General features: G+C 36.0%; 1 protein-coding gene across 4 annotated transcripts in view; it reads left to right on the top strand.

The window, feature by feature from the left end:
- STX8 (syntaxin 8) overlaps positions 1-24,396 on the top strand; it is an 84,138-nt gene that overhangs the window by 13,221 nt on the left and 46,521 nt on the right. For all 4 annotated transcript variants that reach the window (XM_070739697.1, XM_070739696.1, XM_070739699.1 and 1 more), the window contains 2 exons: positions 55-179; positions 560-652. In XM_070739697.1, coding sequence (XP_070595798.1) covers positions 55-179; positions 560-652 — 218 coding nt within the window. The remainder of the gene's footprint in view (positions 1-54; positions 180-559; positions 653-24,396) is intronic.

Below are 24,396 nucleotides of genomic sequence, written 5' to 3'. Positions count from 1 at the left end.
AAAATCCTGCCAGTGACAGGAACATTAATTTGTTTTTAAATAATCCATTTTTAGGTCTAGCCTAATGGCAGGCGGGGTCAGAAGAGAAATAACTAATCCATGGCTTGTAGAGGAACCTGAGGAAACGAGAGGGCTTGATTTCCATGATATCCGACAGCAACAACAGAGGATTATAGATGGTAAATCCTTCCTTCCTTGTTTTATCTTGTCAATTTCTCTATTAGTTTTGTAGCTGATTCAAAAATCCTCCATTTTGTACTTTTGGGGAGGAGATGTCTTTAAATTGTCCTTAAAATGGGTATATTGTTTTTGTAATATTTGTTTTGTCAAGTTTGTTGGTGTTTGATTTTTTTTTGTTCTGGCAGTCAACTTAACATCTTTTATTTATTTGTTCTAGTATATTAAGATTTGATTTTTCAATTTATTATCCATCCATTAGCAGGTATTTTTTCAATTTAAACTTAGTTTTGGGCATTTTCTTGGCAAGCTTTATGTACAAATCTAGGATTTATTAACTTGAATTTTATATTCATTGAGCTTGTTTTGCTTTGTGGTTTAGAACAAGATGCTGGTCTTGATGCACTCTCTTCAATTTTATCCCGCCAAAAACAAATGGGACAGGAAATTGGAAATGAATTAGAGGAACAGAATGGTAAGTACGTTAGGCAAAATAGTTTTTAGAATTTGATGTATATGTTAAACTCACTGTTACGTTTATGAAAAATGAAAACACTTTGTTTATTTTATTTATCCAGCCTTTATTGGGTTTTTTTAATAAATAACTCCTATCCCCCTGAACATACTTAATACTCCGAGTCTTCGGAGAGGGGCGGCATACAAATCTAATAAATTATTATTATTATTATTATTATTATTATTATTATTATTATTATTACTACTACTACTACTACTACTACTACTCCTTCCTCTTCTTAATTTCACCTCAAGAATAACCCTGTGTTGGAATGAGAAAGATGGTCCAAAGTTGCCCAGCTGCTTTTCATGACTAAGCAAGGGTTAGTCTCAGTTTCCTGCTTTCTAGCCTGGTATTTTAAGCACTAGATTCAGCTCTCTTAAACATCGATTGTCTTAAATATGTAACCATATTTTTCTGACCATAATTTGGAAAGCATCATAACAGAACTACAAGAAAAAACAATTTACAAAAGAAAAGAAAAACAGTCTCTTTATAACTTTGGTTTTCTATCTCTCTTTCATTCACATCCAACAGTTAAAACAATCAAAGCTTACAGCAGTTAAAATGCAAATATAAAAACAATATTTCCGGAAACAGCCTCATAGAAATTAGTCTTATGCTCAACAGGCACAGCAGAATATAACCAAGGCATGGATAATTGCCACTTAAGAATAGTTGCATGTAGGCTTCTTGTCTCTGCTCTCCATGTCTGGACAGGCTTCATCTCAGTTCTCAAGTGCAGCTTTTTCCATAACTGAAATTTGTCAGGATTTAATTTCACCCTGTGATCTTTCATTTTGTTTATTACTGAGTTTAGGTTACTAGTTGTTTTCTTGGGGTTAGGTGGGAAGGTGCAAGCCAGAGTATTGGTAGTAACCAGCAAAATGATAGTAACCCATTCCAAAATTCTGAATACCTCACTCAGCAGTTTCATCTATATTTTTATAAAACCCAGAACACACACAAAAAAGAACCCCTTGGGATTATGATGGATCCACAGCCAATGCGTTGAGCTGTAGCCCCACAGCACCACCTTCTGGGTATGCTCCATCAGAAAGTATCAGAACCACTACAAAATATCGCCCCTAAGTCCCAACTCAGCCAGATAGATTAGAAGGAAACTATCTAGGTATTTCATATGGCACAATAAAATACAGCATTGGTGCAAACAAATTCACAAACACCATAATGATCTTAAAAACACACAGCGTGAGTGATCAGTAAAATTATGAATAGAATTAAATTTTGTAAGAGCAGTTACTGGAGTGACTAAACCTGTGACCAGAAGACTGATTGCCTTCTAGGTTGTGGGGTAGTATGTTAGATAATACTGGTAGTAATTATTATTATTATTTATTATTTATTAGATTTGTATGCCGCCCCTCTCCGTAGACTCGGGGCGGCTCACAACAATAACAAAGACAATGTAAGAACAAATCTAATAATTAAAAAAACACTAAAAATCCCATTATTAAAAGCAAACATACACACAAACATACCATGTATAAACTGTATAGGCCTGGGGGAGATGTCTCAGTTCCCTCATGCCTGACGGCAGAGATGGGTCTTAAGAACTTTATGAAAGGCAAGGAGGGTGGGGGCAGTTCTAATCTCTGGGGGGAGCTGGTTCCAGAGGGTCGGGGCCGCCACAGAGAAGGCTCTTCTCCTAGGTCCCGCCAAACGACATTGTTTAGTCAACGGGACCCGGAGAAGGCCAACTCTGTGGGACCTAACCGGTCACTGGGATTCGTGCGGCAGAAGGCGGTCCCGGAGATATTCTGGTCCGATGCCATGAAGGGCTTTATAGGTCATAACCAACACTTTGAATTGTGACCGGAAATTGATTGGAAATTCAGAAGGCTTTGATTTAATAGTTCCTAATATTACCCTCAGGGACTTGGGGCTCAGCGGCTAAGATGCTGAGCTTGTCAATCGGAAGGTTGGCAATATAGCAGTTTGAATCCCTAGTGCTGAGTAACGGAGTGAGCTCCTGTTACTTGTCCCAGCTTCTGCCAACCTAGAAGTTTGAAAGCACGTAAAAATGCAAATAAAATATGCAGAGCCCTGATTTAACTTCTGTCTAATTGGGACATTTAAATGTACTTTGATGTATTTCTTTAAAAGCATACTATTTTCTACAAGATATGATACATAAAATATTTAAAATCATCCCTTCTCTCCAGACTGTATAGTATGCCAACGATAGGTCAGTGAACATGGTGACAGATTTTTTTCTTTGTTGAATTCCATTTTCTGTATGAGAGGTTATCAATAAAACCTGATCTCAGAAGTTTCTTTTTTTGTGAAAAATGTTTAGTTTATTCAAAGAAGGTTAAAATATAAAATGCCAAAATATTTTTAAAAGGACAAAAATAAAAATAAAAAATCCATCAAAAAAACATTAAAAAGAAAACATCTTAAAAAAAACTTAACACATGTGATAATATTCTCCCTAGCTGAATGCTATTTAATATAATATAGCTATGTTAGTTTCCCACCTATTGCAAAACAGGCCAAAAGAATTTTACTATTAACTACAAAATCTACTTAGAAATTGCTGGTATTTCATCTATAAATTATTAATAACAAAATAATGAACAGCAAAAGCAATAATAAACATATTATTTTAGAAGTACAAAAGTAATAAAAATTGTGAACAATAATAAAAGAGAGACAAGATTGAAATTCTAAAACCTTCTGTTAACAATCATGATAAACTCATAGAAAATTTACCACAGCTTCAGTCACAAATCATCCCAAATATTAACTTAATTGATCTTGGATCAAACATCCTTGTTTGTTTCTTTATACCATCTCTTATAATTGCTGATTGATTGAAAACAATAAGTGCAAACTCCAAAACCAATCTATCTCCCTCAAAACAAAAAACAAAAAACAAAACACAGCCAACAACGGGTAAAATTAATCCTCAATCAGACATGTTTGAGAAGCAAAGTAAAAGATATGGGAAAATCCCATTGCTACAGATACTTAAACTAGGTTTAGGATTAGGTCTTCTTGTAGTCTGGATCGAAAACTGATCCTAGGTATAGATTCTTAGAGATTCTGTAAGATAAGAAGACTGGCAGCTTTTTGTTCGAACGTCTTTGTGGAACATAGTAAAATACATGGGAAAAATCCTACTGCCGATGAAATGAAACTAGGGTTAGGGTTAGTGTTCCATCTCTTTGGAATCAGAGTCAGAAACTTATAATAGGGATAGATTCTTAGAGGTTCCCTAATATAAGTGACAGTGAGAGTTTTCGTTCGGACATCTTTGTGGACCACAGTAAAATACACGGGAAAATCCCATTGCCAATGATACTGAAACAAACAGTATTGTTAACAGGCAGGGCAGGGAATTCCTCATGCCCATTCATAAAACTACTGCAAAAGTTAGAGCAGTCCCCATTCTAAGATTAACATTGAGCAGAGATTATGCTTGAGTGTGGTCTGATGTAATCTGGATGCATTTTTGTTATAAGAGTTCTGTTTGCCTACTGTTTGTCTACTGTAAGAGTAATCTGGAGATCATCGAAGAAAGAGCTAAAAATTGTTGCAACACAAATACAATATCCAGTGCTTTCCTGATGATTGCCTTTTCATTTCCAAATATTATAAATATTCCAAAGTAAATATTTACAGCAGTGGTGTATCATAATGTATTTGATATCTTTTTAGAAAGATATGTCTCCTTTTTTTAGTATATCTTATTTATTAAATTTGGGTGATGCTGATCTGAGTACCATATTGGAGAAAATTTGCATTTTAAATTTGCATTTAATTTTTTTTTCCTTGCAAACCACTAGATGGTAGCAGAAGACAAGACAGCCTTTCCTTAGAATGTCTCACTAGACTTATGGCTGCCCTGCCTAAGCTTCTGCGAAGGAATTTTTTTTCCTCTCTTTTACTTTTTACTTTTGCTTCTCTTTACAGAGCAAAAAACAAAACAAAGGGGGGAGGAGCGAGTTTCTTCTGTATTTCAACTTCTTCCTCCCCTTCCCTTTCTCTAGTTTACCTGGATAAAGAAAATGTATCCATTCCCAGTATATTTATTTACTCACTATATGATACATATTTTAGCTTTCATAATTGTATTACTCTGGTCTGCAAATATGTACAGTTCAAGCTTTTTCTTTTTAGTTTCAGTGATTTCCTACATAACCACTGTCTGCTGCTACCTTATATAAGACTAGGGAAGCTTTTTATCCTACTTGTTTCTTAGCTGCCATGCCTGCAGGCATAAGTTTCAAATCTTAGGAGAAAGAAGAGGAGTAGGTGCTTATGGTCCTGCAGAACATCTCACAAGAGGCTAGTAAACAGGATCTCACAAGAGGCTAGTAAACAGAATCTGCAGGACTTACTTATGGAGTCAAGCATCCTTCATATTTGAGGTAAAAAAATTAGAAAGAAGATACACAGTAGTCCTCCATTTTCAGAGAGCCATTTGGCAATTTATGAATTTTCACTCTTTAAGGATAGACCTAGAACTTATGCGTGTGTGTGTGACTTCAGTTTGTTTCTAATATCTAGTAAAATGTTCATTAGGAGCTTTCCATGGTGCTACATTTATTATCTGTTTTATTTTATAGGCCAGCGATGGCAAACCTATGGCATGGGTGCCACAGGTGGCTCCCATATCTGCTGGCACATGAGCTGTTGCCCTAGCTCAGCTTCAATGTGCATATGCGTGCCAACCAGCTGGTTTTTGGCTCGCATAGAGGCTCTGGGAGGGTGTTTTTGGCTTCCAGACAGGGGGATGGGAGAGGGCATTTTTACCCTCCCCCGGCTCCAGGGAAGTCTTTGGAGCCTGGGTAGGGTAAAACACGAGGCTACTGGGCCCACCAGAAGTTGGGAAATTTCCAGCCTCCAGAAGGCTTCCGGGGGGCGGGAGAAGCTGTTTTCGCCCTCCCCAGGCATTGAATTATGGGTATGGGCACTCGCACACACACACTCTTTTGGCACCCGAGGGAAAAAAGGTTTGCCATCATTGATATAGGTTATCTAAATGGATAGATCAGAAAATTAGCAGGATACATTTTTTCCAGTCTCTTTGAATCTGCAAGGTTCTCTGGAACTGTGAAGTCTTCTGAAATTTAAAGTACAGCTAGACAACTGGGATGGTCTGATTTAATGAATTAATTGGCATCTGAATAAAGCAGATAAAGGTGGGCTTTTCAGTCTGTCCACTGTTTGCTTATGCAGTTAAATACATTTTCATATTCATGTAGTAGTATATCAGCTAATACCGATTTACGCAAGATTCAGTGAAGAGATAAACATTAAGTGTAGTTTCCAAATTAAGCCATGCAGCTACATATATCTGACTATTTTGCCTTTTTCGAATTTCTCAAACATTCAGTTGATATCTTTGATGTTAAACATTAAGAGTCTGCAGTGGTCCAGATGCACATAGGATAAGGTGATTTGGAGTATGTAAGTGCATGCACATCATACCTGTCCTCTTTTAATAAGCCTTTTTCTACACTTGAAATGCGAGGAAAGGTGTGATTGATTTGAGGGATTCTGATAGTTATGACAAATGCGTCCATTTTGAATTCCCTTAAATCCATAACATTGCACAATTGTATTGAATGGGCTGTTCAACTAACATAATTGTTCGATGGTTCCAAAGGGACAAATCCAGAACTTTTCCAAATTTTGGCAAACTATGGTAGGAAAAACTCTTATACAGTACCTTGAAACACTGCCAATTCTACAAACTCTTCAAATATTTGAGCTCACATTTCTTGGGTTATTGAGCCTCTCAGAGAGATTTTCCCAAGTTAATAGACCTGCTTTCTATACCACTCCTAGGCTTATTCATTTGTGGCATATTAAGGGCATGATGGGATGAGATCAGACTTGAAAATAAGCTCACCAAAATTACTATAGCCTTTCTCAATTGTATCAGCATGCTGAACTTCCATTTATGACCTTTAAAAATAATTTCAAACCTTCAAAAACACAATTGCAACTGTTCTTGGATTACAGAATTAAAACAAAATCCCAAAGGAGAAAAAAAATAGATGGGTATTTTTTTTAAAAAAAAGAAAAGTAAATTCTAATTTGTATTCAAAGAAATGCAGCAAAATGCTTAGCAGTCCTGGTTCTAGCTGCAAAGGGTTTTTTTTTTAAATCACTGGCTTCCTTTCATGAATTTTAAATAACCAAAGAGCAGACTTAAGTCACTTTTTTCCAGGCTGGTACCAATTTGCACTAAAAGTGTAAAAGGCTATTTAACATTAACATTCATAACATACAACGGCCATCTTGAATTAGGGTTTGCTGGTATTTTAATGTTAAAATTCTTATGGCTCTGTTGAGATGCATTAGAGATAATAGTCTTTAAGCAGTAATAAATTCCCTCTTTTAAACAAATGATAAGCACTTGCTCATGGCACTTAAATAGTATACAAGGGTCACTTCCTAAGGGAGCCAAAGAGTAACTGTAACCTCAACAAATAGAAACATCTTACTTGAGTTCTGCACTAGAAAATGTTTCATGAACTCCAAGTGGAATTTCGTCTCCCTGCAGGTCCTTTATTTACAACCAATTGCTTAAGGACTATTTGAGAATACAACGGACTCATAAAAAGTTACAACATGTCCTAGAAGTTACAACTGCTGCGATACTCTCACTGTCATATGACTACATTTCAGGCATTTGGCAATCATGTCTCACAGTCATATGATTGCATTTTGCAAAGATGCCCATTTGATAAGATGGATTAGGATTTATCTTTACAAGATTCACTGAACAAGCATCATAAAAAACAGCCGCAAAATTGAGTCCACTCATGTGACGACTCAACTGATGACCAAAATTCCAGGCTTAATTTTAGTCATAAATCAAGGATTGCCTCTGTTCATAATAATGGCAAAATAATTACTCAAGCATTTTGCAAAATCTCAATTTGGACTAGATGCTTGGGCTACAACTGAGAAACCTGAGGTGTTAACATAAATATTCACTGTTTGAATAACTGACTAAATTATACAGTAGTTATTCAAACAGTGAGCCAGACGTTTGGACTGGATTTGACATTTTTGTCCACCTATTGAGTCTTTCCCCAGGACCTGGGATAAACAGATGTTCTTGTATGATGATATTAAAGGTATCGTTGCAGGATATAAGCTGTTCCAAGTAAAGCTGCCTTTTGCATTTGACTGATGGTAATTTTGTTAATATTGATGGTGTTTAAGTGGTGTTCTAGTTGTTTTGAGATTGCATCCAATGTACCTATTACAACCTTTGGTAATTATTATTATTATACTTGTATGCCACCTGATTCTCAATGATTGGACAGTTCGCAACAAACAAAGAAATTACAGTAATTGAAAACACTATATAAAGTATAAGGAAATTCCTTCAATGGCAGTGTAGCAAGAGTCATGGGGTGTGTGACATCTGTATCTCTGCTTTGAAAGCTTAAAGGAAGGTGAACTATATATAGCACTCAAATAACTGGAGCAATATGGTAGTAATCAGTAATCACAAGGTAACTGAGTCATTTAATCATTTTCTTACACTCAGGATAATAAAGTTATTTGATTTCTCCAGTGGACATTGGGATTTTTTTTAAAAATAGAAAAATACCTTGAACAGTAATCTGTGAGAATAATCGTTGGTTACTGAAATTTTTCCTCTGTTTCAAAAAGTTTATAAGATTGATAATTCTTTGGCTTTTATTCTGTGCACACTTGAGAAACTATATGGAGTTGATTTATTTTATTTACTAGATTTGTAAAGTCACCTATCCTTCATGCAATTTGGTTCATGGAATTATTTATTATTTTCCCCCAAATATTTATTGTTTATTTAAAACCCTAATTGTCTTTTTGCCTTAATTTCTCTGAACCCCTGCCTTTCCAGGCTAAATGAATGTATTATACCTGGCAAATTGAGAAACTGCTTATTATGAATTTTAATATACAGCAGTAAACATCTTGACTAAGAAGAAAAATAAATGTATCCTGTTGCTTTTTTTGGAACTGACACACTATCCAAACCTGTTGTCAATAAGGGAACAAATGCTAAGGTTTGATCCAGTTTTCCTTTTGTGGAAGGTTGTTCTTAGTGCTTTAGATGACCTCTTGTATCAAATGAGAGTACTGAAAGCTTGATTGTTCATCTTTCCATCTTTTCTCTTGAAAAATCAATTGTGATTTAAAAATCTATGTAAGGATATTCCAGCTTGTTGATACAAGGAATGAACATTCTAATCCATGTTTGATTAAGCTACGCAATTTTATATAAGAAACATACTGTATATTTTGTTCAATAAGACACACTTGCTTGTCTCCCAAAAGTGGGTGGAAATGTCTGTGCATCTTAGGGATCAAATATTGCCAGAAACCTTGCCCACCTACTTTCCTCTACCCTTTGCCTGTTTTTGGTCTCTGCATGCCCCATTTTGGCCTCTGCATGTCCCATTTTCAGCCTCCATGTGCCTTGTTTTCAACCTCCATGTATCCCATCTTCGGCCTCTATGTGCCCTGTTTTTGATGTCTGTGCATCCTGTTTTCAGCCTCCACATACCTCATTTTTGGCCTCCCACATGCCACATTTTTGGCTTCAGCCCCATTTTTCAGCCTCTATGCATCCTGTTTTCAGTCTTCATGTATCCTGTTTTTGGCCTCCGGGTGCCTTGTTTTTGCCTCCGCAAAAGTCCTGCATAGAGGCTGAAAATGGGATGCGCCGAGGCTGAAAACAGGATGTGCAGATGCAAAAAATGGGACGTATGGACTCCAAAAACAGGACATATAGAGGCCAAAAATGGTACATGCAGAGGCCAAAAATGGAGCCACGTGGAGGCCGAAAATGGGAGAGTATCTTATGGTCAGGTGTGTCTTATGGAGCAAAAATTATGGTAAATGTAAGTTCATGCTTCTGCAATATCTTTTGATATTCAATTGAATTTAGAATAAAGGCATTTTGGCATCCCTATGATTTCACAATGTAACTAACTCTTCAGAGAGTAAGGAAGTGACATTAGTATTTAAAACTAGAATAGCTTGGGTTCTTAGAGACTTCTATGATTCAGCAGAGGAAAAGTCTACAGTCTACCCGAGTCTACAGAGAGGGGCGGCATACAAATCTAAATAATAAATAAATAAATAAATAAAAATATATAGAATAATGTTTTTCCAAGCTTCTGGCGATATTAAAAATGTGTTATAGTACAGAAGAAAGAATTCTATTAACATTTTGATCAGGCTTGAATAAATTGAATATTGTAAATGAGACTTTAAAATAAATTGTTGGGTTTATTCTTTAGTACTGTATGTCATCACATCTTCTTACCCAAAACATGTCAAATAACAGAAAATTAACTCATTAAGAGAATTTGTTTATAAAATACAGCTGTTCAGTGTTTTAGAGAACAATTATGCATATTAACATCAACAAGAGGCTTGCTTTTGGAACCATTTTCAGTTCCAAAGCAAAGTTTCTGCTAGACATAATTATAGAGGAAATGAAAATTAGTCATTGTAATAATAGTAATAATAATGTTTTCCTTGTGGTTTTGTACTAATAATTTGTGGATTATAAGTATTCATAAAAGTATTGACATTGATTATTTAAAAATTTTAGGTCATGAATAGTGAATTTAAACTGATTTTAATTCAGTGTGCTGGATATATTAATACTGATTATGGTATGAGTAAACCTGCATATTGATTTGGAGAATCAAATTTTCAAAAATATTCCAGTTAATAATTTGGAGTATTTTATTTTTAAAAGAAGTTTTAATATTCTTAAGTAAACTAAAACACTTGCCCTTCTTCAAATCGTGTATCCTATTCTTGAGAATACTTTAGAACGTTTTTGAGCCCTCCTGAAACATTGCAAGAACAAGTCATGCTATTCGGAAAATGGCCTTGAGAAGAAAGCAGCAGTTGCCTCTCATAGGGGTAGTCCAAGCGCACCTTTTCAATAGATGGAGGAAAATACGTGAAGTCAGGTGGCCACAACAAAGCATGCAGAGTGCAGGTCAGTGGAGATGGTAGGAAATTTATGTTATGGTGGTTGGTCACCATGCAGGCTTAAAGCATCACTCTGTAGTGGTGGGGCAGAAGCTAAAGTTGAAGTCCAGGGGTCATGATGGCCAGTTGAGATTGCTGAGAACCCCCATCTCTCCTCTTCCTTCTCCTCCTTTTCCTCCTCTTTCAAAATCCTGCAATGCAGGGTAGCCCAAAGGCAGAGATGGGAAGGAGAATAGTTAGGGGGAAGTTTATAAGGAGTCAGTCCCTTACTTTACCACTGCTGGTGTGAAAGAGGCCAGCTGTGACAAAATTGAAGAGCCCCCTCCCAATAAGGGGAGGGACACAGTATTGGTTATGACCTATAAAGCCCTTCATGGCATCGGACCAGAATATCTCCGGGACCGCCTTCTGCTGCATCAATCCCAGCGACCGGTTAGGTCCCACAGAGTTGGCCTTCTCCGGGTCCTGTCGACGAAACAATGCCGTCTGGCAGGACCCAGGGGAAGAGCCTTCTCTGTGGTGGCCCTGACTCTCTGGAATCAACTCCCCCTGGAGATTAGGACTGCCCCCACCCTCCTTGCCTTTCGCAAACTCCTTAAAACCAACCTCTGTCATCAGGCATGGGGAAATTGATTCCCCTGGGCCATTTAAGAGTTTTAAATTGTTTTAATATATTGGATTTGTACTGTTTCTTGTTGTGAGCCACTCCGAGTCTCCGGAGAGGGGCGGCATATAAATCTAATAAACAAACAAACAAATAAACCAACCAACCAACAAACTTATCTATCTATCTATCTATCTATCTATCTATCTATCTATCTATCTATCTATCTATCTATCTATCTATCTAATCTCCATTCTAAAACACAGTCCTTTCAACAATTCCAAGAAAGCTCCACGCCCATTTGCACTACTCAGGTGATCCTGACGACACAGATAAACTTCCAAGTGGCCTCAAGGACTCTCTTAAAGAATGCAAAAGATCAGCTGCAAGGAATATAAATTCTTCCATTCTCTACTATCCAGTCAGAGCTAAAGAAGCTTCTTCGATGAGAAGCAGCTCTAGCTGCTGTGGCCTAGAGGTGGAGCCTCACAACCAAGTGGTTGTGAGTTTGATCCTAGGTAGAGCCAGATGTAGGGTCTCTTGCTTGGGCAGGGGGTTGGACTAGATGACCTGCAAGATTCTTTCCAACTCTATGTTAAACATCCATGTGTACCTTGAGAAGTGAAACATTTTCAAAGAATAACAAGAAAGTCCAGTTGCTTCTTGAAAAAGAACCTTTGGAACTTTTGCTGGATGAGGGTGGTTGGTTTTTTGTTTTTTTTCTAATAAAAATGCCAGTTCTTAGGCTGAAGCTGTTTGGAAATAAAAGTTCTCTACTTTGTAACAAGATTACAAGGGGAACATGTAACAACAGAAATTAATGTAATGTAAATTCTAAATTTCATTCAGTATCTTGTTGGTTTAAGATTGTTAAAGTTGGCCTATTAGATTTTTGTATCCTAATCAAATTTTAATGAAAAATAAGCCCCTCTATGCCACCTCAGTTCTTTTAGGAATTGCCCATTATGTTTTTAATTATACTTACTTAAAACTGAGATGGCTGTTTTCAGAATGAACAGCTGCTTCATGTACACTTAATTTGTCGGTCATCACCTTCCCTCCCATAAAATCCATCTTTTCTTTGAATTAATATCAGTCATTTGGAATCAAATTCTTTGTGGAAGAGAATATTTTCTTTCAAAATACTTCACTTTTTTCTTTATTTTTTAATCTCATATGCAATAATAACCTTCTCTTTTATAGGCAATTTTTGGAACCTGAGATGACATGGTTACAAAAATTGTTGATTTATTAAACCCACAATGCTGTCATATTCTGCTGTACACACTTCCCTTCTTTCCGTTAAAATGTCGTGACTTACTATTCACAACCAGTTGAGGATAAGGAGATCCCTTTTGATTAAGTTGTTTAAAAGAAAAATCTCAGGGTTGTGTCTTTTCTGCTGACCATACAAAAGCCATTAGAATATGAATTGAGCTTTTTGCTGCTTGCTTTATTGAAACTTCTAGAACTAAGTCCACTGAGTTTACAAGAATTACCACATAAGCAGGCAGACCAAAGTAATCAATACTAGATCAATCTGTATAGTCTGGAGGACAGAAGGAAAAGGGGGGACATGATCAAAACATTTAAATATGTCAAAGGGTTAAATAAGGTTCAGAAGGGAAGTGTTTTTAATAGGAAAGTGAACACAAGAACAAGGGGACACAATCTGAAGTTAGTTGGGAGAAAGATCAAAAGCAACATGAGAAAATATTATTTTACTGAAAGTGTAGTAGATCCTTGGAATAAACTTCCAGAAGACGTGGTTGATAAATCCACAGTAACTGAATTTAAACATGCCTGGGATAAACATATATCCATTGTAAGATAAAATACAGAAAATAGTATAAGGGCAGACTAGATGGATCATGAGGTCTTTTTCTGCCATCAGTCTTCTATGTTTCTATCACAAGCATGCATAATAAGTTCATGCTAACAATAACCCAAAAATCATTAGTTAATGACCAAAATTGGGACCGGAAACCTTGTTGCTAAGTGATGTGGTTGCAAAGTGAAAAATCATATGACTGTATTGACTTATCACAGCAGTTACAGTTGGAATCATTAAACAATTTACATGTAGACCTTAAGCGTGACCTGCAACTACCTGCCAGCTTTCACATCGACTTTGCTTGCCAGAAACTGGCAGCGAAGGCCACAAATGTTCATCCCGTGAGCATGGGATAGTGTGACCATCATAATTATGTACCGGTTACAATAGGACCATGGGGATACTGTGACAATAGCAACCTCAAGAAATAGATAATGATCTTCTTGCATAGCACAGTCAGTACTTCAAATTGTCGCTGAACAAGTGCTCAGTAAGTAAGCACTATCTACAGAACTACGTAATCCATTATATTTACAAATATAGGACTTTCATATGTGAATGGGATACTTTGTGTTACCAGAGGCAGGAGTCCACGGAGAGGGGCGGCATACAAATCCAATAAATAAAACATTTGAAGAAACCTGCAGTACGCACTGAGCATCAAGTAAGCACCATGTCTTTAGGGTTAGGTGCTACTTGTGGTAATTGAGGAATTAACTTTTAAGTTTCCAACCATACCAAGTACAACCTTTTCTTTTATGTCTCTCTTCTCTGGTTAATATGCCAATATTATGTCTCTGGCATCTGGTTAATATGCCAATTTTCCATATTAATAACAACAACAGAGTTGGAAGGGATGTTGGAGGTTTTCTAGTCCAATCCCCTGTGTAGGCAGGAAACCCTACACTACTTGAGACAAATAATTATCCAACATCTTTAAAACTTCCAGTATTGGAGCATTCACAACTTCTGGAGGCAAGCTGTTCCACTGATTAATTGTTCTAACTATCAGGAAATTTCTCCTTGGTTCTAAGTTACTTCTCTCCTTGTTTAGTTTCCACCCATTGCTTCTTGTTCTACCCTCAGGTGCTTTGGAGAAGAGCTAGACACCTTCTTCTTTGTGGCAACCCCTGAGATATTGGAACACTGCTATCATGTCTCCCCTGGTCCTTTTCATTAAACTAGACATACCCAGTTCCTGTAACTGGTCTTCATATGTTTTAGCCTCCAGTCCCCTAATATCTTTGTTGCTCTTCTCGGTACCCTTTCTAGAGTCTCAACATCATTTTTGCATTATGGCGACCAAAACTGAATGGAAGAAGAAAATCAATTGCATTTGATTTGTTGTTTCTATTTTCCATAGGTTACTCAAAAAGCATTTTAAAAAGATTTCAGTAGCTCTGTTTGTATATGAATAATGATTCTCAGGTACTATCTAAAACATTTAACTCTTCAAAGAAAACCCGATGCGCTTCCTATTTTGCATCATATATTTTCCTTTAATGGTAAGCAAGCAGGATGCAAAACCATAAAATATTTGCTGCTCTCTGTCATGATGTAGCATATCACTGCATTGAAGCATATTGTGAGACATCACAAACTAATTTCATTTGCAAGTGCTATCTGTTTTACACATTCTGCATAGGCTTTTCATTTGTTCCTGAATGAATTTGGAGGAAACATAAGAACATAAGAAGAGCCATGCTGAATCAGGCCAAAGCCCATCGAGTCCAGCATTCTATGTCACACAGTGGCCAACCAATTGTACATAAGGATCTTGAGCAGAAAGAGAAGCCAAAACCCTCCCTTTCCCTTGACCCCCAACAAATGGTACCCAAGGGAATCCTGCCTGCCTCAACCAACATAGAGACAGCACATGGACATCCGTTTCAATAACCACGGATACACTTGGCATCCATGAATCTGTCTAATCCTGCCTTGAAGCTATCAAGGCTGACAGCTGTCACGACCTCTTGTGGAAGTGAATTCCATAAACGACCCTCTGGGTGAAGAAATATTTCCCTTTATTTGTCCTTGCTTTCTTACCTATGAGCTTTAGGGAGTGCCCCCTCATCATAGTATTGTGTGATAGAGAAAAGAATTTTTCTCTATCCACCTTTTCTATCCCATGCATGATTTTATACACTTCGATCAAATTACCCCTTAAACGCCGTCTTTCAAGGCTGAAGAGACCAAGGCGTTGCAACCTGGTTTCATAAGGGAGGTGCTCCATTTCCTTGATCATACTTGTTGCCCTTTTTTGCACCTTTCCCAGTTCCATTATATCATTCTTGAGGTGAGGTGACCAGAACTGTACACAGTACTCCAGGTGTGGTCACCATCGAAGGCAGGAAGGATTTCATATGCAAAACACAATGTAACCCAATAGTTGGAAACTGCAAAACAAGTTTGGACATTCCCCCATGATTCCATCCAAATTACATTTTTCCATGTCCTCTTTGTTTCTGGGAAGATAAAGATGCAATACTAGAAACAAGAATTTGTTGTTGGTTATATTCTTCTGTGTATATCAGGAGCAATATATTTCATCATTTAGAAATATGATATGTTTTCTAAAAACATTGTATTTGAGCTATCTTGAACACATAATACATTATATATGGCACAATTTTAATGTGATTATTTAAGTTTATGCCCAGCCACTAATGCAGAAAGGTGAAAATAAAGATTCTGAGAAAGGTGTAAGGAAAAAGAAGAGCATGATATAAAGTGTGTGCATTTGATTACAGCAGAGTGAATGTATTCTTAAGAGAACTAAAATGCTAGGGTGAGCATAGATCATCATGGAGAACAGCTATGTGGTTATTTATAGTTGATACTGGCTTGTTCATATTTAATTGTTTTCAATATTGAAATAATTGATTTTAGACATGGGGCGGGATGTTCTGTTCCAATATATAGTTATGGCAGAGTTCCAATTCTCATTTTTTCAGGTTTTTTTGTGCTGAATTTTTACTAATACTGTATATATATATTTATCATAGATATACAAGGTATAAATGCTAACTTTTTGGCACTTACTTTAAGATGCCTAAAAGTAAATAAACATGGGCTTATTGGCTATAATTGCAAGTGGTACTTAGTAGTATCATACATGGAAAACTATCCTGTCCTCGTGATTATTCATGCAATGTTTATGCATCTGCTTTTTAATATGTAGAAGCCTACCACTTTCAGGTTTATGTTCCTAAATCCTGGTTGTGTAGCAGGAACTGATTTCCTCATTCCCCCTCAATATATATATATATATATTAACATGTTTAATGATATGATTTTAGGATTGGTGGGTGGATGGATTGACGAATGAATGGATAGGCAAGCAGGCAGGCAGGCAGGCAGGCAGAATAAGTATTATCTTTAAAAGATATATATTATATAATCCTTTCCTTAGGAAGGCTGAATAATAGAGGAATTACCTCTTGAGGAAAATTCTTTCTCTAGTCTTCTCCATATGTGCAGGAAAGGGAGTCTCTTTGTGCATAGCAAGGAAGTGAGGCCAATAGATTGCAAAGTTTTGCGTTTTTCAGTTATTCTCAGGGGATATTACATAAGATGATTAATATTTTAATGTCTTAGATTCTCTATTTTATTTTTAACACCAGAGCATTTTAAATCACATGGGAAAAATCTGTCTCTTCTCCAGTTACATAAACAACTGGTAGTGTTGGGGCTAAAGATGAAAATAATTTTCATAGAATGAGGGAAGATATAGGACAGATTTTTATGTTTGACATCAAAAGTTCATTTTGTTGCACTTGGGTGTGAAAAAGATGTCATTCTGTAGCTAGAATTATAAAATTTGACATATTATTTATCTCACATATAGCAATTGTTCTTCAGATTTTAGTAGGATACACATATAAAATATAAGTTAAGTTATAACTTATAACTCAGTCATATTTATATAACATTTGCAACTGTTTGCCTTCTGTTTTTCAAAATGTGTGAATAATCCATACGACTTCACGTAACTTAGAAAATTATTGCTTCTGTAAATTGATATACAGAGCACATTGCCCAAGATCGTTAAAGAGCTTTGAACTGTTTTATGGCTGTCCACAACTGTGCACACCTAGTTATTATTCTTATGACTGAGCCAGATGTTTACACTGGATTTGGCATTTTTATTCACCTATTCCCAAGAACCCAGTTGGGATAGGCAGATGTTGTTTGACTTATTGTTATTACTATTATTACAGTAGAATTAGCTTTTAATAGTCCCCTGACTCCTTTAGAAGACTGCCTGCTGAAAAGCAAAACAAAATCTATGCAGGAGTAATTTGCATCTTTTTGGGTAATGTGACCATTTAAATAATTTTGAGTGCTGTACATATTAAGTTGTGGTTGCTTTTTTAAAAAGGTACCGTATATGCATTTTTATCTGCCTTGAATGCAATAATTTATTTGAAAAGACAAGTTCTTATAATATATAATGTACAATATTTTTTTAAAAAACCTTAGAGATAATTGTCCCTAATGTTAAATGTAAGAAAGGGCTTAAAAACAGAACAATCATCACTGAATAAAATGTATCCAGTAATGAATTAATTTTCATATGTTTACTTAACTTCATGCGCTCTCATGTCCCATAAAGCCAAAAACAGTGTTTTGTCACCCAACTATGGAATTGGTCATGCTTTCCTATTACTAATTAGCTTTTCCTTGCAGTGCTACTTTTGGAGAGAGAGTGAGAAACTCTTGCTCTCTTTCTTAAGCTATACATACATTAAATACTGATTCAGTTTCTTTTGCGTAAAAATATATTTTCCAACCTGATTTGTTTCATAAAACTTTTTTTTAAATAATAATTTTAAAAACTTCAACATGAATGATTTGCATAAGAAATGTACATATCTGTGGATTAGTGAATCCTTTTGTGGTTTTTATCAGCATATATCATAGCAATAAGCCTTTGAGAATACTGCAAGAATAAAAACTTGCTCTCCGTGAAAGAGATCTGGAAACATATCTGTCACTAAAGCTTAAACTGCAGAGAGGTCTTCTCAACTTGGAGTAAGATACATTTATCATCTAGCAATAAACTTCCCTTTTAAGGAACACCTCTGCAGCAAGCTTGCTTGCCCTTCATGAACAGCTCACATGCATTTTTGGGCCAGTTACTCCCTCTCACCTCAATGCACCTTGCAATGTGTTTGTTGTAGGAAAAATACGAGGTGGGAACATTATGTACAGAGCTTTAGTTATACAAAACAAAGACAGGATATAAATCTAATAAATTGCATGAAATGCTAGTGCACGAGAGCAAGAAGCTAGACCAGCTACAGAGCAGAGTTAGGGATTAGTCTAACTGAATATGTATGGATATTCTTATAAAACTGATCTATGGAACAGTTGTTACTCATCCATAGATTGTAAATGAGCAGGAGAAAAATGAGTCAGTTTTCCTTGATTGTGCCTGGAAATATCAATCACTGATGTTGTCTTCAGAGCTCTGTAAGCAGTTTTCACAATTCATTGCAGATAAAATTGCTTGTATTCATGCCAGAATTTATGCCACTATGGACAATTCTATAATTAAGATATCCTACGTGTTGTTTGACAGATGTGAGCTAGATTGGTTTTTCTCACAAAGAAATAAGTTCCTTGTACAGTAATAGTGTCATTATTTCTCTTTTAGACCCCTTCCATTAACTACTTTAGATTGGCAGTATTTCTTTAATCAATGCAGGAAACAATCATGATTGGGGTTGGAATGACCACTATCCTAATTATATTTAGGTGTATTTTTTGGGGGGGGGAGGGTTGGCAGGAGAGGCTCAAGATGGGAGATTCTCTCCTTGTCTTTGGACTAACTGTAGGCCAACAAGCTGAATGTCTACTTGGGGAACCTATGAGCTTCTATTACTTTGGGTGGATGGACTTTAAAAGGTGGGAGAATTGACTGACTGACTGATTGATTGATTGACTGATTGATTGATTGATTGATTGTATTTATATGCTGCTCATTCTGAAACGGACTCATAAATGCTTGTCATACTCCCATTTAAGGAACACATTTATGGCTGGCAAAAACTCCTGGATCTTGCATTAATACAGAATAATCGTGCAATATCTGTGACAATCAGAGCCTTTTAGCAACTTTCACAAATCAGTTGTACCACTTCATAGAAGGGAAAGAGCTGTTGATTATACAATATGTCACAGAAATTAGTATACCCGCTCACATTTTGTAAATATTTAAGTATATCTTTTCATGTGACAACACTGATGAAATGACACTTGACATACTGTATGTGCTGCAAAAACCTTGAGGGTTGGGATTCTTCATAGGATGCCCCTTGAAGATGATGTAGAAGTTGCAGGTGACTCAGAAAACGCTAACATGAATTGAGAGTAACAGCTCTCTAGAGGTATTTTAATATCTGTACTGAAACATTGCTACATTGCTTTCCAATTACTTTCTGAGCCTAATTCATGATACTTTGGTGTATAAAACCATATACAATTCATTAAAACTAAAGCAGTACAATTTACTGCTAAACATAAACAGAAGGATAGAATTAAGATCACGTGAAGTATTAATTCCACTTTATAATAATGCCTTGGTAAGGCCACACTTGGAATGCTTCATTCAGTTTTGGTTGCCACAATGTAAAAAAGATGTTGATACTCTAGAAAGCAGTGCAGAGAAAAGCAATAAAGGTGATTAGGGGACTGGAGACTAAAACATATGAGGAACAGTTGCAGGAGCTGAGTATGTCTAGTTTAATGAAAAGAAGAACTAGGGAAGACATGACAGTAGTGTTCCAATATCTCAGGGGCTGCCACAAAAAAGAGCGAGTCAAGCTATTCTCCAAAGCACTTGAACGTGAGACAAGAAGCAGTGGGTGGAAACTAATCAAGAAGAGAAGCAATCTAGAACTAAGGAAAAATTTCCTGATAGTTAAGAACAATTAATCAGTGGAACAACTTGCCTCCAGAAGTTATAAATGTTCCAACACTAAAAGTTTTAAAGAAGAAGTTGGATAACCATTTGTCTGAAGTGATGTAAGGTTTCCTGTCTTAGTTGGATTAGAAGATTTCCAAAGTCCCTTCCAACTCTGATATTATTATATTATGTACTATACTATACTATACTATACTATACTATACTATACTATACTATACTATACTATACTATACTATACTATACTATACTGTATACTGTATACTGTATACTGTATATTGTATATTGTATTGTATTTATTATATTATTATTATTTACCCAACATTCTCGGGTCTTCATCACTTTTGGTGGTCCTGCCAGGCTATGTCAATATCATACAGTAATAAAGCCTGTCACTTGAAGTTAGGACAATCTCCTTCCTAATTGTAGTTTATGAATAGTCTTTTGGAGTTTTCATGTTACTGTGATTGTGAACATACTACCCCATGTACCTATTTTTGTTTTGAAGCAAAAAAAAAAAATGTTTTAGGAACTAACTTCCTTTTAAATTCCTTAAAGTCTTTATATGAAAAAATTGTTTCTTGCAATTGAAAGAAAAACACTATCGGGCTTGATACATATTACCTTTAGGATTGGAGAAAATGTTTATACAATTTTGTTTACAAAAATGTTTTTAGAGAAGTGCAAAGAGTCAAACTTGAAATTGTCACATTGATATTTTTTTTGTACCCAGAGAATCAACATTATCTGGTTACTTTTAACAAGCACATTTCGGTTCAAATGTTTGTCTCAATTGCCATTTAATACAAATCACTCTTCCTGCTCTTGCCAAATCTCTTTTGTGCACTCTTGGAGTAAGGTTGGATTTCTTGTATTTGCTTCATGCTTCTTATATCCTCATGGATAGGAGAAGATTAAACAGTATCCTGGAAGCCATTCTCAGGGCAACTATGAGGAGAGTTTGTTGTATTCAATGGCAACTTATATGCACAATTGGAAAAAAAAAACCCATCCTTATTCAAAGTTATTATTTGAGACTTATATACTAATAGAGTCCTGATTTTTGAAGCAAATCTAACATTGTTGGGAGAAATATGTTCCTTTGGGAAATATCTCCCATACTATTGGAGATGTTGCCTACCTAGAACTTCAGACGTGGTGATTCAACAGCTTCTTCACGGTTAGAGTTTTCTTAACTGTATTGTCATAGTTGGCTCTTGGAAAAGAAACCAAATGTGCTAGGAATACTCTCCTGGTTGTAAGGGCATTGGAAACATTCTTATCATGGTGAAAAATCAGAAACTTATCTCATCTCATGCACAATCACATAAGGTACACCAAATGTTATGTGCATTTCTAATCATAGAACCCTGTGGCTGCAACTGTTGACAAAGTTAGGGCCCAGGTTTTTTGCATTAAACTTTTTGTTATTGACAGAATTTTCTGATCAAAACAGCAAGTGCAGATAGGAAATTAAATGGGCATAAAATGTCAACCATATACAGTATATAGGATTTCCTAAGCTTTCTTATTATAAAAGAGTTGTGAGGGTTGCTAAACCATTTGTGAGGGGTGATGCCTAGTACAAAGGGATTAGTGCATGGATACTTTACTGCTTTACTTTCTCTAGAGAAGTACACAAACTTCTCTAGAGATAAGAGTGAACTTCTCTAGCAACAAGACATATGTGTTGCTTCCTCTTCTATACTTTTTTCCCAGTAAATCATTTAAAGATAAATAAAAATGGGTTAAATTAGTGATCCAGCACCTTGCTTATTGTGATCTTGTTCACTATATTTTCCACAGTAGGGTGTTGGGGGGGAAAACCCTGACATTATGTTCCTTTTTCTATGTACATGTGGTGGAAATTGGATTAGTCTTTGTAGGACTTTGGACTTTCTTGGTCTGCCATTTAAACAGAGGATGGGCTTATAGAAAACTTTGTGTGTCACCTGTATTGCAATGTTCCCTTTTTGTTAATCGGTAATAAATCTTGATTTTGTTGGGTTTAGGAGTTTTACTCTTGGCACATATGTAGAACCAATTATATCGTAAATCACCAGTGTTTCAGCAGATGTCATTCTGATTGTTTCCCGCTGCATAGAGTACTACTAGTAAAACATTTGAGGTCAGGAACTTGGATTCCTTAAACACTGTATTCAAGGAAACCCGTTTATTGTTCTGTCGTAGTAGAAACAGTTTATTTCTCTTAGACTTATATCACATTGGCAACCTATCAAGGAAAGTCATAATTACATTTATGCAATTGAGGGAGTGGGTGGGCAGAGGATTCATTAATCTGTCTTCATGAATTAAGACTGCTTTCCTCTTTTTAGTCCTCCAATATGTATGTAGCAGATTCTTAAGAATACAATATTTTATGTTCATTATCAAGCAAGAATTATGTTTTGGGCACTGAAATAGACTGTTTGACCTATGTCTTTTGCATTGTAAAATTGTTAAATATATTCTTTGTACTTAAAATTAAAAAAGGATTTACGGAGACTTCATTGCATAAAACAATGCTTATCACAAATTATTGTGAGTTGAGTATTCAGATTTTGGGACAGGTTTCTTATTTTGATTTGTGTTATGAAAGCTGAATATTTTTTTAAAAATGGTCAAAAGGATCCCTCACCTAAACTAAGTCTACTTAATTAAATAAGTTAAGTCTATTTTTTTTAAAAAAAAGCCAAATATCAAAGCTTGCTTTGGAAATAAATATTGGCAGCTTTCTCATCGTCATCAATTGAGTTGCATGCTTGCTGCTTGTTGACTGCATTGTATGCAGTTGAATCATACCTCTAGGTTGCTTAGAAAGTATGAGGATTAGGTACAATATACAAAAGTGCTTTTTGAGAGCATCTAGTATTTGAGAAAAAAATGCTTTTATGCTTGCCAAAATTAAGGGTGTGTACTTTTTAATCTTTACCACCTGTTCTTTTCAGCTATATAGAAAAGGGGCATATATTTGTTCAAATATTTCCTTTATGTGGAGACTTTCAAATGTTTCAAGTTCTCCATAGTGAGTTTATGAAGAGGGTTGGATACAAAACCCATTATAGAAGTTCAGAGTCTGCAGCAATTAATGGTTTAAAGTGGAAGTTTGCTACTTGGACTTTTTTGTGTATGCTCTAGGTAAGGACCTAGAATAGCTTTTAAATAGAAAAAGACATGAGAGACTGCAAATGACATTTGAAGGCATAATGGCAGGATGATAACTATCAGAGACTCAGAAGCATATTCAAGGTCTGCATTTCTGGTTTTGGTGAGCATTAAAACAGGCCCATCTTATAAGGCTTATGGGCCCTGGGCAAAGCAGTGTACTGGGGCCTCTTTGACAACTACTTACAGGAATAAAAATGTCAATGGTCAATAAAATTAAACATTTTATTTATTTATGTCTGTCTGTCTGTCTGTCTACCTATTTATTTATTTATTTATTTATTCAAATGTGTACAAGATAAGAGGGTATAAACATAAACAAGAGCAAAGTAGATATAGGTAAATCTGGACAATAGGACAGTAGGACAGGGATGGTAGGCATGATTGTGTGCTTATGCATGCCCCTTACAGACCTCTTAGGAATGGGGTGAGGTCGACTGTACATAGACTAAGGTTAAAGTTTTTGAGGTTTGGGGAAGAAACCGCAGAGTCAGGCAATGCATTGATCACTCTGTTGCTGAAGTTGTATTTTCTGCAGTCAGGTTTTGAGCAGTTTACATATATATATTTATATACATACATACATACATACATACATACATACATACATACATACATACATACATACATGCAGGTCTTGGTGTATTCGGGTCTTTTCCCATATAAGATTAATAGAATCTTGGCGACGTTTCAACAGGTTTTTGCCCCGTGTAATATTTTGAGTGTCTATGCGACGTTTCGGTGAAATCACATTCACTATCATCAGGCTGAAGTTTCAAGCTTCGTGCTGTTGAAGCTTGAAACTTCAGCCTGATGATGGTGAATGTGATTTCACCGAAACGTCGCATAGACACTCAAAATATTCACCATCATCAGGCTGAAGTTTTAAGCTTCGTGTTGCTTTAAATATGAAATGTTTGTAACTGCCATTTCTTCCTTATATATAGTGTTGGGGGTGGAGATTTGGTTTGAATGTAGCAAATAGATTGGGTGACTATGTTTTAGTGATTTGATTGGTTGGTGGAATCACACTTACTTGGAAGATTGATATGGTGATTATTCTGATTTTTTTTTTTTGTTTAAGGCTGGTTTCCAAATCTCTGGTAGGTGGGACGTATCATCCCTTTTATTTATGCATGGGGGGCGTTTCTCAATCTCTATAGCTTCTCTGGTAATTC

This window comes from Erythrolamprus reginae, chromosome 2, assembly GCF_031021105.1.
Source record: "Erythrolamprus reginae isolate rEryReg1 chromosome 2, rEryReg1.hap1, whole genome shotgun sequence".
Classification (NCBI taxonomy): domain Eukaryota; kingdom Metazoa; phylum Chordata; class Lepidosauria; order Squamata; family Dipsadidae; genus Erythrolamprus; species Erythrolamprus reginae.
This window is presented reverse-complemented; position numbering and strand designations above follow the sequence as displayed.